The sequence below is a fragment of the Lonchura striata genome, chromosome 33, assembly GCF_050655825.1.
Source record: "Lonchura striata isolate lonStrDom1 chromosome 33, ASM5065582v1, whole genome shotgun sequence".
Lineage (NCBI taxonomy): Eukaryota > Metazoa > Chordata > Aves > Passeriformes > Estrildidae > Lonchura > Lonchura striata.
The window spans coordinates 6,514,521-6,529,181 of record NC_140735.1 but is presented as its reverse complement, the minus strand read 5'-3'; the positions used below and the strand labels follow the sequence as shown (position 1 = coordinate 6,529,181).

General features: G+C 58.6%; 1 protein-coding gene across 2 annotated transcripts; it reads left to right on the top strand.

Moving 5' to 3' along the window:
• Positions 1 to 1,508: 1,508 nt before the first annotated feature.
• Positions 1,509 to 14,050, top strand: LOC146764552 (kallikrein-6-like). 2 transcript variants are annotated; one of them, XM_085564485.1, is made up of 5 exons: positions 1,509 to 2,529; positions 5,328 to 5,493; positions 8,796 to 9,049; positions 10,319 to 10,458; positions 12,253 to 14,050. In XM_085564485.1, the coding sequence occupies exons 1-5, from the start codon at positions 2,493 to 2,495 to the stop codon at positions 12,412 to 12,414; spliced, it is 759 nt and encodes a 252-aa protein (XP_085420611.1). In that variant the 5' UTR covers positions 1,509 to 2,492; the 3' UTR covers positions 12,415 to 14,050. The 2 variants fall into 2 exon arrangements, with proteins under 2 accessions (XP_085420611.1, XP_085420610.1); XM_085564484.1 differs by having other exon boundaries at positions 1,512 to 2,529; positions 8,796 to 9,067.
• Positions 14,051 to 14,661: the final 611 nt, after the last annotated feature.

Sequence of the window (14,661 nt, the reverse complement as noted above, 5' to 3'; positions counted from 1 at the left end):
ACCAACAGTGACCAGTGACCACGAGCGACCAGTGACCAACAGTGACCAGTGACCAACAGTGACCAGCAGTGACCAACAGCGACCAGTGACCAACAGCGACCAACAGTGACCAGTGACCAGCAGTGACCAACAGTGACCAACAGTGACCAGTGACCAACAGTGACCAGGAGTGACCACGAGTGACCACAAGAGACCACGAGGGACCACCATGGACCAGGAGTGACCACGAGTGACCAGTGACCAACAGTGACCAGGAGTGACCACGAGGGACCAGAAGTGACCAGGAGTGACCAGCAACCAACAGTGACCAACAACCCATGACCAACAGCCACCAACAGTGTCCAGGAGTGACCAACAGTGACCAACAGCGACCAACAGTGACCAGGAGTGACCAGGAGGGACCAGGAGTGACCAGTGACCAACAGTGACCAGCAGTGACCAACAGTGACCAACAGTGACCAACAACCCATGATCAACAGTGACCACCATGGACCAGCAGTGACCACGAGTGACCAACAGTGACCCAAATGACCAGGAATGACCAGCAGTGACCACAAGTGACCAGCAGTGACCAGTGGCCACCAGTGACCAGTGACCAGTGACCAGCACTGACCACTGACCAGTGACCAGTGACCAGTGGCCACCAGTGACCACTGACCAGTGACCAGTGACCACTGACCACTGACCAGTGACCACTGACCAGTGGCCACCAGTGACCACTGACCACTGACCGGTGACCACCAGTGGCCAGCACTGACCGGGGATTTGGGGGAGAAATAAAGAAAAATGGAAAAAACCTGCGAGGTGTGGAGGGACTGGGAGGGACTGGGATGGACTGGGGGGAACTGGGAGGGACTGGGATGGACTGGGAGGGACTGGGAGGGACTGGGAGGGAACTGGGAGGGACTGGGATGAACTGGGAGGGAACTGGGATGGACTGGGGGGAACTGGGATGGACTGGGGGGAACTGGGATGGAACTGGGATGGACTGGGATGAACTGGGATGAACTGGGATGGAACTGGGATGGACTGGGAGGGACTGGGAGGGACTGGGAGGGAACTGGTTTATACTGGGAGGGACTGGGATGGACTGGGAGGGAACAGGGATGGACTGGGAGGGAACTGGGATGGACTGGGATGAACTGGGGGGAACTGGGATGGACTGGGAGAGGATTGGGAGGGACTGGGAGGGACTGGGAGGGAACTGGGATGGACTGGGAGGGAACTGGGATGGACTGGGAGGAACTGGGAGGGAACTGGGAGGGACTGGGATGGACTGGGAGGGAACTGGGATGGACTGGGAGGGGACTGGGAGGGACTGGGAGGGGACTGGGAGGGGACTGGGAGGGACTGGGAGGGACTGGGATGAACTGGGAGGAACTGGGAGGGGACTGGGAGGGACTGGGGTAATTTTAAGGAGCGCGGGAAGGCCGCCGCGGGGCACGACGGGAGTTGTAGTCCCGGACGTAACATACCTCTATGGGGCGCGGGGCACGACGGGAGTTGTAGTCCCGGAAGTAACATACCTCTATGGGGCGCGGGGCACGACGGGAGTTGTAGTCCCGGAAGTAACATACCTCTATGGGGCGCGGGGCACGACGGGAGTTGTAGTCCCGGAAGTGGCCGCTTAGCGCCCCCTGTCGCCCTGCCCGTGCATTCGGGGCACTGGTTTGAACTGGGATGAACTGGGAGGGAACTGGGATGGACTGGGAGGGACTGAGGTGAACTGGGACCACACTGGGATGAATTGGGAGGCACTGGGATGGTACTGGGAGGAACTGGGATGAACTGGGAGGGAACTGGGATGGACTGGGAGGAACTGGGAACAAACTGGGAGCACTGGGAGCGAACTGGGAGAGCACTGGGAGGGAAGTGGAATTGAACTGGGAGCAAACTGGGAGAGCACTGGGATGAACTGGGAGGGTACTGGGAGGAACTGGGAGGAACTGGGAAGGGCACTGGGCGGAACTGGGCTAAACTGGAAAGGGCACTTTGGGGCTGTGGGAGGAACTGGGTGAACTGGGATGAACTGGGAGGGACTGGGAGGAACTGGGAGGGACTGGGAGAGACTGGAATTAACTGGGAGGGAACTGGGAGGGAACTGGGAGGGACTGGAATTAACTGGGCTGAACTGGGAGGCCCTGCAGGGGGAACTGGGCTGAACTGGGAGGGGACTGGGATGAACTGGGAGTGAACTGGGAGGCCCTGCAGGGGGAACTGGGCTGAACTGGGCTGAACTGGGAGGGGCTGGGAGGAACTGGAATTAACTGGGAGGAACTGGGAGGGACTGGGAAAGGCACTGGGCTGAACTGGGCTGAACTGGGATGAACTGGGCTGAACTGGGAGGGAACTGGAATTAACTGGGAGGAACTGGGAGGGAACTGGGAGGGGACTGGAATTAACTGGGAGGGAACTGGGAGGGGACTGGGCTGAACTGGTCTGAACTGGGATTCGGAGGCCGCCGCTCCTTCCTCACCCTCCTCCTCCTCCCGATGGAGCGGCTGCTGCCGCTGCTGCTGCTGGCCACTGGTTTGTACTGGTTTATACTGGTTTATACTGGTTTGGGCTGGGGGGCACTGGGAGGGCACTGGGGAGGCACTGGGAGCTGCTGGTTTGTACTGGTTTATACTGGTTTGTACTGGTTTGGGATGGGGGGCACTGGTGGGCTGCTGCTGGCCACTGGTTTGTACTGGTTTATACTGGTTTATACTGGTTTGGGCTGGTTTGGGCTGGGGGGCACTGGGAGCAAACTGGGAAGAACTGGGAGCTGCTGGTTTGTACTGGGAGAGACTGGGGGCACTGGGAGTGAACTGGGAACAAACTGGGAGGGAACTGGGATGAACTGGGAGCAAACTGGAAACAAACTGGGAGTGAACTGGGAGCACTGGGACTGAACTGGTTTGAACTGGGAGCACTGGGAGGGAACTGGGAACAAACTGGGAATGAACTGGGATGAACTGGGAGCACTGGGAGGGAACTGGGAACAAACTGGGAATGAACTGGTTTGAACTGGGAACAAACTGGGAGTGAACTGGGATGAACTGGGAGCACTGGGAGGGAACTGGGAACAAACTGGGAATGAACTGGTTTGAACTGGGAACAAACTGGGAGTGAACTGGGATGAACTGGGAGCACTGGGAGGGAAGTGGGAACAAATGGGGGGTGAACTGGTTTGAACTGGGAGCACTGGTCTGAACTGGGGGTGAACTGGGAATGAACTGGGCTGAACTGGGAACACTGGGAGGACACTGGGCCATACTGGGAGGGAGCCAGGGGTGAACTGGGAGCACTGGGAGGGAACTGGGAACAAACTGGGAGAGACTGGGAGGCACTGGGAGTGAACTGGGAGGGACTGGGATGGAATGGGAAGGAACTGGGAACAAACTGGGGGTGAACTGGTTTGAACTGGGAGCACTGGGAGGGAACTGGGAACAAACTGGGAGTGAACTGGTTTGAACTGGGAGCACTGGGAGGGAACTGGTTTGAACTGGGAGCTCACTGGGCCATACTGGGATGGATCCAGGGGTGAACTGGGGACACTGGGAGGAACTGGGATGAACTGGGAGGAACTGGGAGGAACTGGGAGGAACTGGGCGGGACTGGGGTGAGTGGGCGGCGATCAGGGTGAACTGGTTTGTACTGGGAGGGTGAACTGGGGGCACTGGGAGGGACTGGGAGGGAACTGGGGACACTGGTTTGAACTGGGAGCACTGGGAGGGAACTGGGAGGGAACTGGGATGAACTGGGAAGTTACTGGGATGAACTGGGATGAACTGGGATATACTGGGATGAACTGGGATGAACTGGGAAATCATGGGGAGATCCCAGCTCTGTACTGGTTTCTACTGGTCCACACTGGTTTCAACTGGTCCATACTGGTTTTAACTCGTTTCTACTGGTTTTAACTGGTTTCTACTGGTTTTAACTGGTCCGTGCTGGTTCATACTGGTTTTAACTGGTCTGTACTGGTTTATACTGGTCCATACTGGTTTATACTGGTTCTAACTGGTTCATACTGGTTGGCAGTGGCTGTGGGGGTGGACGAGAACTGGGGGTACTGGGATCCCTCCAGTCCAAACTGGTCCGTACTGGTCCGTACTGGTCCGTACTGGTTCCAACTGGTTTATACTGGTCCGTACTGGTTTATACTGGTTCTAACTGGTTTATACTGGTTCTAACTGGTTCTAACCGGTTCTAACCGGTCGGCAGCTGCCATGGGGGTACTGGGATCCCACCAGTGCAGACTGGTCCGTACTGGTCTATACTGGTCTATACTGGTTTATACTGGTTTATACTGGTCTATACTGGTTTATACTGGTCTATACTGGTCCATACCGGTCTATACTGGTTTATACTGGTTCTAACTGGTTTATACTGGTTCTAACTGGTTCTAACCGGCCAGCGGCCGTGGGGGCGGACGAGAACTGGGGAGGCACTTTGGGGATACTGGGATCCCCCCAGTCCAAACTGGTCCATACCGGTCTATACTGGTTTATACTGGTCTATGCTGGTTTATACCGGTCTGTACTGGTCTATACTGGTCCATACTGGTCTATACTGGTTCTAACTGGTTTATACTGGTCCGTACTGGTTCTAACCGGTTCCAACGGGCCAGCGGCCGCGGGGGCGGACGAGAACTGGGGAGGCACTTTGGGGGCACTGGGATCCCACCAGTCCAAACTGGTCTATACTGGTCCATACTGGTCCATACCGGTCTATACTGGTCCATACCATTCTATACTGGTCTATACTGGTTTATACCAGTCTATACTGGTCTATACTGGTTTATACTGGTCTATACTGGTCTATACTGGTTTATACCAGTCTATACTGGTCTATACTGGTCCGTACTGGTTCTAACCAGTTCTAACTGGTCGGCAACGGCTGTGGGGGTACTGGGATCCCACCAGTGCAGACTGGTCCGTACTAGTCTATACTGGTCTATACTGGTCCATACCGGTCCATACTGGTCCATACCGGTCTATACTGGTCCATACCATTCTATACTGGTCTATACTGGTCTATACTGGTTTATACCGGTCTATACCGGTCTATACTGGTCTATACTGGTTTATACTGGTTCTAACTGGTTCCAACGGGCCAGCGGCCGCGGGGGCGGACGAGAACTGGGGAGGCACTTTGGGGATACTGGGATCCCACCAGTCCAAACTGGTCCATACTGGTTTATACCGGTCTATACTGGTCTATACTGGTCTATACTGGTCTATACTGGTTTATACCGGTCTATACTGTTTTATACCGGTCTATACTGGTCTGTACTGGTCTATACTGGTTTATACTGGTTCTAACCGGTTCCAACGGGCCAGCGGCCGCGGGGGCGGACGAGAACCGCATCGTGGGCGGCGCCGGCTGCGCGCGGCGGCTGCACCCGTACCAGGCGCTGCTGCTGCAGCCGGGGGGCGCCGTGCACTGCGGGGGCGTCCTGATCGGCCGGAGCTGGGTCCTGACCGCCGCCCACTGCCACAGCGACAGGTGAGGCGCACCTGGCGCACCTGGGCGCACCTGGGCACACCTGGGCACACCTGGGAATGGTTCCGTACACCTGGGCGCACCTGGGCGCACCTGGCGCACCTGGGCGCACCTGGGCACACCTGGGGACGGAGAAATGGGGAAATTTGGGGGAAAATCGGTGGGAATTTGGTGAAAATCGGTGGGAATTTGGTGGAAATTTGGGGGTTTTGAGGGAAGTTTTGGGGTTTGGGCACACCTGGGCACTCACCTGGGCACTCACCTGGGCACACCTGGGCACACCTGGGGGCGGGAAAAGGGGAAAATTTGGGGGAAATTGGTGGAAATTTGGCGAAAATCGGTGGGAATTTGATGGAAATTCGGGGGTTTTGAGGGAGGTTTTGGGGTTTGGGCACACCTGGGCACACCTGGGCACACCTGAGAATGGTTCTGTACACCTGGGCGCACCTGGGCGCACCTGGGCGCACCTGGGGATGGAGAAATGGGGAAATTTTGGTGAAAATCGGTGGGAATTTGATGGAAATTCGGGGTTTTGAGGGAGGTTTTGGGGTTTGGGCACAACTGGGCACACCTGGGAATGGTTCTGTACACCTGGGCGCACCTGGCGCACCTGGGGATGGAGAAATGGGGAAATTTTGGGGAAAATCGGTGGAAATTTGGTGAAAATCGGTGGAAATTTGGTGAAAATCGGTGGGAATTTGATGGAAATTCGGGGTTTTGAGGGAAGTTTTGGGGTTTGGGCACACCTGGGCACACCTGGGCACACCTGAGGGGGATACAAACACACCTGGGAATGGTTCCGTACACCTGGGCGCACCTGAGGGGGATACAAACACACCTGGGAATGGTTCCGTACACCTGGGCGCACCTGGCGCACCTGGCGCACCTGGGGACGGAGAAATGGGGAAATTTTGGGGAAAATCGGTGGGAATTTGGCGGAAATCGGTGGAAATTTGATGGAAATTCGGGGGTTTTGAGGGAAGTTTTGGGGTTTGGGCGCACCTGGGCACACCTGAGAATGGTTCCATGCACCTGGGCACACCTGGGCACACCTGGGGATGGAGAAATGGGGAAATTTTGGGGAAAATCGGTGGAAATTTGGCGGAAATCGGTGGAAATTTGATGGAAATTCGGGGGTTTTGAGGGAGGTTTTGGGGTTTGGGCACACCTGGGCACACCTGGGCACACCTGGGCACACCTGAGAATGGTTCCGTACACCTGGGCGCACCTGGGCACACCTGGCGCACCTGAGAATGGTTCCATGCACCTGGCGCACCTGGGCACACCTGGGGACGGAGAAACAGGGAAATTTTGGGGAAAATCGGTGGGAATTTGGCGAAAATCGGTGGGAATTTGGTGGAAATTCGGGGGTTTTGAGGGAAGTTTTGGGGTTTGGGCACACCTGGGCACACCTGGGAATGATTCCGTACACCTGGGTGCACCTGGGCACACCTGGCGCACCTGGGCGCACCTGGGCGCACCTGGGGATGGAGAAACGGGGAAATTTGGGGGAAAATCGGTGGGAATTTGGCGAAAATCGGTGGGAATTTGGTGGAAATTCGGGGGTTTTGAGGGAGGTTTTGGGGTTTGGGCACACCTGGGCACACCTGGGCACACCTGGCACACCTGGGAATGGTTCCGTACACCTGGGCTCACCTGGGATACACCTGGGCGCACCTGGGCACTCACCTGGGGGCGGGAAAAGGGGAAAATTCGGGGAAAATTGGTGGAAATCTGGTGAAATTCGGTGGGAATTTGGTGAAAATTTGGGGGTTTTGAGGGAGATTTTGGGGTTTGGGCGCACCTGGGCGCACCTGAGGGGGATACAAACACACCTGGGCACACCTGGGAATGCTTCCACACACCTGGGCACACCTGGGCACTCACCTGGGGGCGGGAGAATGGGGAAAATTCGGGGAAAATCGGTGGGAATTTGGGGGAAATCGGTGGGAATTTGGTGAAAATTCGGGGGTTTTAAGGGAAGTTTTGGGGTTTGGGCACACCTGGGCACACCTGGGCACACCTGGGCACACCTGTCTCACCTGTCCCATTCCAAACCCCATTTACCTGTCCCAGGTGTATTTCCCTGTCTCACCTGTCTCACCTGTCCCACCTGTCCCACCTGTCTCACCTGTCTCACCTGTCCCAGGTGAGCTCACCTGTCTCTCTCTCACCTGTCTCACCTGTCTCACCTGTCCCAGGTGAGCTCACCTGTCTCTCTCTCACCTGTCTCTCCTGTCTCACCTGTCTCTCTCTCACCTGTCTCACCTGTCTCACCTGTCCCAGGTGAGCTCACCTGTCTCACCTGTCTCTCTCTCACCTGTCTCACCTGTCTCACCTGTCTCACCTGTCCCAGGTGAGCTCACCTGTCTCACCTGTCTCACCTGTCTCACCTGTCTCTCTCTCACCTGTCTCACCTGTCTCACCTGTCCCAGGTGAGCTCACCTGTCTCTCACCTGTCTCACCTGTCTCTCTCTCACCTGTCTCACCTGTCTCTCTCTCACCTGTCTCACCTGTCTCACCTGTCTCACCTGTCTCACCTGTCCCAGGTGAGCTCACCTGTCTCACCTGTCTCACCTGTCTCACCTGTCTCACCTGTCTCTCCTGTCTCACCTGTCTCACCTGTCCCAGGTGAGCTCACCTGTCTCTCTCTCACCTGTCTCTCCTGTCTCACCTGTCTCACCTGTCCCAGGTGAGCTCACCTGTCTCTCTCTCACCTGTCTCACCTGTCTCTCACCTGTCTCACCTGTCTCACCTGTCTCACCTGTCTCTCTCCTGTCTCACCTGTCCCAGGTGAGCTCACCTGTCTCACCTGTCTCTCTCTCACCTGTCTCACCTGTCTCACCTGTCCCAGGTGAGCTCACCTGTCTCACCTGTCTCTCTCTCACCTCTCTCACCTGTCTCACCTGTCTCACCTGTCTCACCTGTCTCTCTCTCACCTGTCTCTCTCTCACCTGTCTCACCTGTCTCACCTGTCTCACCTGTCTCTCTCTCACCTCTCTCACCTGTCTCTCTCTCACCTGTCTCACCTGTCTCACCTGTCTCACCTGTCTCTCTCTCACCTGTCTCACCTGTCCCAGGTGAGCTCACCTGTCTCACCTGTCTCACCTGTCTCTCTCTCACCTGTCTCACCTGTCTCACCTGTCTCACCTGTCCCAGGTGAGCTCACCTGTCTCACCTGTCTCACCTGTCTCACCTGTCTCACCTGTCCCAGGTGAGCTCACCTGTCTCACCTGTCTCTCTCTCACCTGTCTCACCTGTCTCACCTGTCTCACCTGTCTCACCTGTCTCTCTCTCTCCCCCAGCCCCCTGCGGGTCCTGCTGGGCGCGCACGATCTGCGCATGCGCGAGGGGGCGGAGCAATGCCTCACGTGGGCGCGCGCCTTCGTGCACCCGCGCTACCGCCCCGGCCGCCATGACAGTGACGTCATGCTGCTGCGCCTGCGCACTCCCGCCCGCCTCGGGCCCCGCGTGCGGCCCGCGCCGCTCCCGCCCAGGTGCGCCCAGGTGGGCGCCAGGTGCGTCGTGTCCGGCTGGGGCAGCACCCGCGGCAGCCAGGGTGAGCCCGGGGGGACAGGTGAGGGACAGGGACACACCTGGGACAGGTGAGGGACAGGGGAGGGGATGGGGACACACCTGGGACAGGTGAGGGACAGGGGGGACACACCTGGGACAGGTGAGGGACAGGGACACACCTGGGACAGGTGAGGGACAGGGACACACCTGGGACAGGTGGGGACACACCTGGGACAGGGGAGGGGATGGGGACACACCTGGGACAGGTGGGGACACACCTGGGACAGGTGAGGGACAGGGACACACCTGGGACAGGTGGGGACAGGTGAGGGACAGGGGGGGACACACCTGGGACAGGTGAGGGACAGGTGGGGACACACCTGGGACAGGTGAGGGACAGGTGAGGGACAGGTGAGGGACAGGGGAGGGGATGGGGACACACCTGGGACAGGTGAGGACACACCTGGGACACACCTGGGACACACCTGGGACACACCTGGGACGGGAGGGGGATGGGGACACACCTGGGACAGGTGAGGGACAGGTGAGGGACACACCTGGGACACACCTGGGACAGGGGAGGGGATGGGGACACACCTGGGACAGGTGAGGGACAGGTGAGGGACACACCTGGGACACACCTGGGACAGGGGAGGGGATGGGGACACACCTGGGACACACCTGGGGACGGGGGGGGACACACCTGGGACAGGTGAGGGGATGGGGACACACCTGGGACACACCTGGGGACAGGTGGGGACACACCTGGGACAGGTGAGGGGATGGGGACACACCTGGGACAGGTGAGGGACAGGGGGGGACACACCTGGGACACACCTGGGACAGGTGAGGGGTGGGGACACACATGGGGGGACAGGTGAGGGTGGGAGGGACAGGTGAGGGGGCGGGGGGACAGGTGAGGGACAGGTGAGGGGTGGGGGACACACCTGGGGACAGGTGAGAGGGATGGGGGGACAGGTGAGGGACAGGTGAGGGGGTGGAGACACACCTGGGGACAGGTGAGGGGGTGGGGGACAGGTTAGGGACAGGGGAGGGGGTGGGGACACACCTGTCCCACCTGTCCCCACCTGTCCATGTCCCACCTGTCCCACCTGTCTCACCTGTCCCACCTGTCCCACCTGTCTCACCTGTCCCTCACTTGTCCTCACCTGTCCATGTCCTCACCTGTCTCACCTTTCTCACCTGTCCCACCTGTCCATGTCCCACCTGTCTCACCTGCCCACGTCCTCACCTGTCCCACCTGTCCACGTCCTCACCTGTCCCACCTGTCCCCCCTGTCCCACCTGCCCAGGTGCGTTCCCGGACGTGCTGCAGTGCGGGGAGGTGTTCACCTGGTCCAACGCCGACTGCGCTCACCTGTACCCAGGTGCCATCACTCCCAACATGCTTTGCGCCGGCGGCCGCGCCGGGGACGGCACCGACTCCTGCCAGGTGAGGCCAGGTGTGCCCAGGTGTGCCCAGGTGTGCCCAGGGGTGCCCAGGGGCGCCCAGGGGTGGGGCGGGCACACCTGAGAGGGTGTGGGGAGGGGTCAGGTGTGGGGTTGGACTCACCTGTATGGGGGGATGGGTGGGACACACCTGGGACACACCTGGGGGGACTCACCTGTGTGGGGGGACTCACCTGTATGGGGAGGAATGGGTAGGACACACCTGGGGAACACCTGGGGGGACTCACCTGGATGGGGGGATGGGTGGGACACACCTGGGGAATACCTGGGGGGACTCACCTGTATTGGGGAACTCACCTGTATGGGGAGGAATGAGGGTGGGACACACCTGGGACACACCTGGGGGGACTCACCTGTATTGGGGGAGGGATTGGACTCACCTGTATGGAGGGAATGGGAGAAACACCTGGGGAACACCTGGGGGGACTGACCTGTATTGGGGAACACCTGGGGGGGACTCACCTGTATTTGGACACACCTGGGGGGGACTCACCTGCATTTGGACACACCTGGGGGGGACTCACCTGTATGGGGAGACTCACCTGGATGGGTGGAATGGGTGGGACACACCTGGGGGGACTCACCTGTATTGTGGGAGGGGTTGGGCTCACCTGGGTGGGGGGAATGGTGGTGGGACACACCTGGGGGGACTCACCTGTATGGGGAGGAATGGGTGGGACACACCTGGGGGGGACTCACCTGTATGGGGAGGAATGGGTGGGACACACCTGGGGAACACCTGGGGGGACTCACCTGTATTGGGGGAGGGGTTGGACTCACCTGGGTGGGGGGAATGGGGGTGGGACACACCTGAGGGGACTCACCTGTATTGGGGGAGACTCACCTGGATGGGTGGAATGGGTGGGACACACCTGGGGGGACTCACCTGTATTGTGGGAGGGGTTGGGCTCACCTGGGTGGGGGGAATGGGGGTGGGACACACCTGGGGGGACTCACCTGTATGAGAGGAATGGGGATGGGACACACCTGGGGAACACCTGAGGGGACTCACCTGTATGGGGAGGAATGGGTGGGACACACCTGGGGAACACCTGAGGGGACTCACCTGTATGGGGAGGAATGGGTGGGACACACCTGGGGAACACCTGAGGGGACTCACCTGTATTGGGGAACTCACCTGGATGGGCGGGATGGGAGTGGGACACACCTGGGGGGACTCACCTGTATGGAGAGGAATGGGGATGGGACACACCTGGGACACACCTGGGGGGATTCACCTGTATGAGAGGAATGGGGGTGGGACACACCTGGGACACACCTGGGGGGACTCACCTGTATGGGGAGGAATGGGTAGGACACACCTGGGGAACACCTGGGGGGACTCACCTGTATTGGGGGAGACTCACCTGGATGGGCGGGATGGGAGTGGGACACACCTGGGGGGACTCACCTGTATGAGAGGAATGGGGGTGGGACACACCTGGGACACACCTGGGGGGATTCACCTGTATTGGGGGAGGAGTTGGACTCACCTGGGTGGGGGGAATGGAAGTGGGACACACCTGGGGGGACTCACCTGTATGGGGAGGAATGGGTGGGACACACCTGGGGAACACCTGGGGGGACTCACCTGTCCCACCTGTGTTTCACCTGTCCCAGGGTGACTCCGGGGGCCCGCCGGTGTGCGGGGGGTACCTGCAGGGCGTGGTCTGTGCCAGGTGTGACCCAGGTGTATCTCAGGTGTATTTACCTGTCCCAGGTGTGTTTACCTGTCCCAGGTGTGTTTACCTGTCTCACCTGTGTCTCACCTGTGCAGGGTGACTCCGGGGGCCCGCTGGTGTGCGGGGGGTACCTGCAGGGCGTGGTCTCCTGGGGGCTGCAGGTGTGCGGCCAGCAGGGCAAGCCAGGTGTGTACAGCCGCGTCTGCGCCTTCACCGCCTGGATCCGCCGCACCATCCGCGACAACGGCGGCGACTGACGCACCTGGGCGCACCTGGGGAGCACCTGGGAGCACCTGGGGACACCGGGGGACAGCTGGGGAGCACCTGGGGAGCACCTGGGGGGCCCTTGGGGACACCTGGGGGCACCTGTGGGGCAGCTGGGGACACCTGGGAAGCACCTGGGGACACCTGGGGGCACCTGTGGGGCAGCTGGGGAGCACCTGGGGGGCCCTTGGGGACACCTGGGAAGCACCTGGGGGCACCTGGGGACACTTGGGGGCACCTGGGGGCACCTGGGGACAGCTGGGGACACCTGGGCACACCTGGGGGGCACCTGGGGACACCTGGGACACCCCTGGGGACGCCTGGGTGGCTCCGTGACCTCACCTGTGACACCTGAATGGTTCCTTTGAACACCTGAGTGGTTCCTTGAGTTTACCTGGGGACACCTGAGGGGCTCCTTGTGACACCTGGGCACACCTGGGGGTACCTGGGGAGCACCTGAGGGGCTCCATGACCTCACCTGTGACACCTGAGGGGCTCCTGGGGGGCACCTGGACACACCTGGGGGGTCCCTGGGCACACCTGGGCACACCTGGGGGTCCCTGGGCACACCTGTGACACACCTGGGCACACCTGGGGGTCCCTGGGCACACCTGGGGACACACCTGGGGGGTCCCTGGGCACACCTGTGACACACCTGGGCACACCTGGGGGGTACCTGGGCACACCTGTGACACACCTGGGCACACCTGGGGGTCCCTGGGCACACCTGGGGGTCCCTGGACACACCTGGGGGGTCCTTGGACACACCTGGGGGGTACCTGGGCACACCTGTGACACACCTGGGCACCCCCAGGTCCTCCCCAGCCCCTCCCCCCCAATGAAAAGCGAGGGAATAAAGGGGAAAAACGGCGGGAGAGTTGGCTCCCAGTTCAAACCAGTTCAAACCAGTTCAGACCAGTCCATCCCAGTTCATCCCAGTTCCCTCCCAGTTCCCTCCCAGTTCCATCCCAGTCCATCCCAGTCCCTCCCAGTTCCCTCCCAGTTCATCCCAGTCCCTCCCAGTCCATCCCAGTCCATCCCAGTTTGTCCCAGTCCCTCCCAGTTGCCCTCGGGCCTCTCCCAGTTTGGCTTCGCTCCCAAACTGGGAGGGACTGGGCGGGGCCGCGCTGAGTCAGCAACTCCGGCCCTGGGACTGGGAACCTCCCAGTTCAAACCAGTTCAGACCAGTTCAGACCAGTTCAGACCAGTTCAGACCAGTGACCCCCAGTGCTCCCAGTCCCTCCCAGTTCATCCCAGTTCAAACCAGTAACTCCCAGTTCCCTCCTGGTGCTCCCAGTTTGTCCCAGTTCAAACCAGTCCTCCCAGTAAGGACCAGTGACCCCTCCTGGTGCTCCCAGTATAAACCAGTAACCCCCAGTTCATCCTCCCAGTTCAAACCAGTTCCCCCAAACCCTCTCCCAGTTCAAACCAGTTCAAACCAGTTCAAACCAGTAACCCCCAAACCCTCTCCCAGTTCAAACCAGTTCAAACCAGTTCAAACCAGTTCAAACCAGTAAGCCCCAAACCCTCTCCCAGTTCAAACCAGTTCAAACCAGTTCAAACCAGTAACCCCCAAACCCTCTACCAGTTCAAACCAGTGCTCCCAGTAAACCTGTGTTTGTCCTCCCAGTCCATCCCAGTATAAACCAGTACAAACCAGTATAAACCAGTACAAACCAGTATAATCCAGTATTAACCAGTACAAACCAGTGTAAACCAGTATAAACCAGTACAAACCAGTATAAACCAATATAAACCAGTACAAACCAGTATAAACCAGTACAAACCAGTATAATCCAGTATTAACCAGTACAAACCAGTATAAACCAGTATAAACCAGTATAAACCAATATAAACCAGTATAAACCAGTATAAACCAGTATAAACCAGTACAAACCAGTATAAACCAATATAAACCAGTACAAACCAGTATAAACAAGTACAAACCAGTACAAACCAATATAAACCAGTACAAACCAGTATAAACCAGTATAAACCAGTATAAACCAGTATAAACCAGTACAAACCAGTATAAACCAATATAAACCAGTACAAACCAGTATAAACCAGTACAAACCAGTATAAACCAGTACAAACCAGTACAAACCAGTATAAACCAACAACCCCCAGTTCCCTCCCAGTTCAGCCCACCCAGCATTAATTACCCCATTAATTAACCTCAGTAATCACCCCATTAATTATCATTAATCACCCCATTAATTAACCTGATTAATCACCCC

Excerpts from the sequence above, each read along its gene's own strand:
- LOC146764552 (XM_085564484.1), top strand. The coding sequence starts at position 2,493 with ATGGAGCGGCTGCTGCCGCTGCTGCTGCTGGCCACTG. Across the intron at positions 5,494-8,795 it reads GCCCACTGCCACAGCGACAG|CCCCCTGCGGGTCCTGCTGG; the intron begins GTGAGGCGCACC and ends TCTCTCCCCCAG. Across the intron at positions 10,459-12,252 it reads ACGGCACCGACTCCTGCCAG|GGTGACTCCGGGGGCCCGCT; the intron begins GTGAGGCCAGGT and ends TCACCTGTGCAG.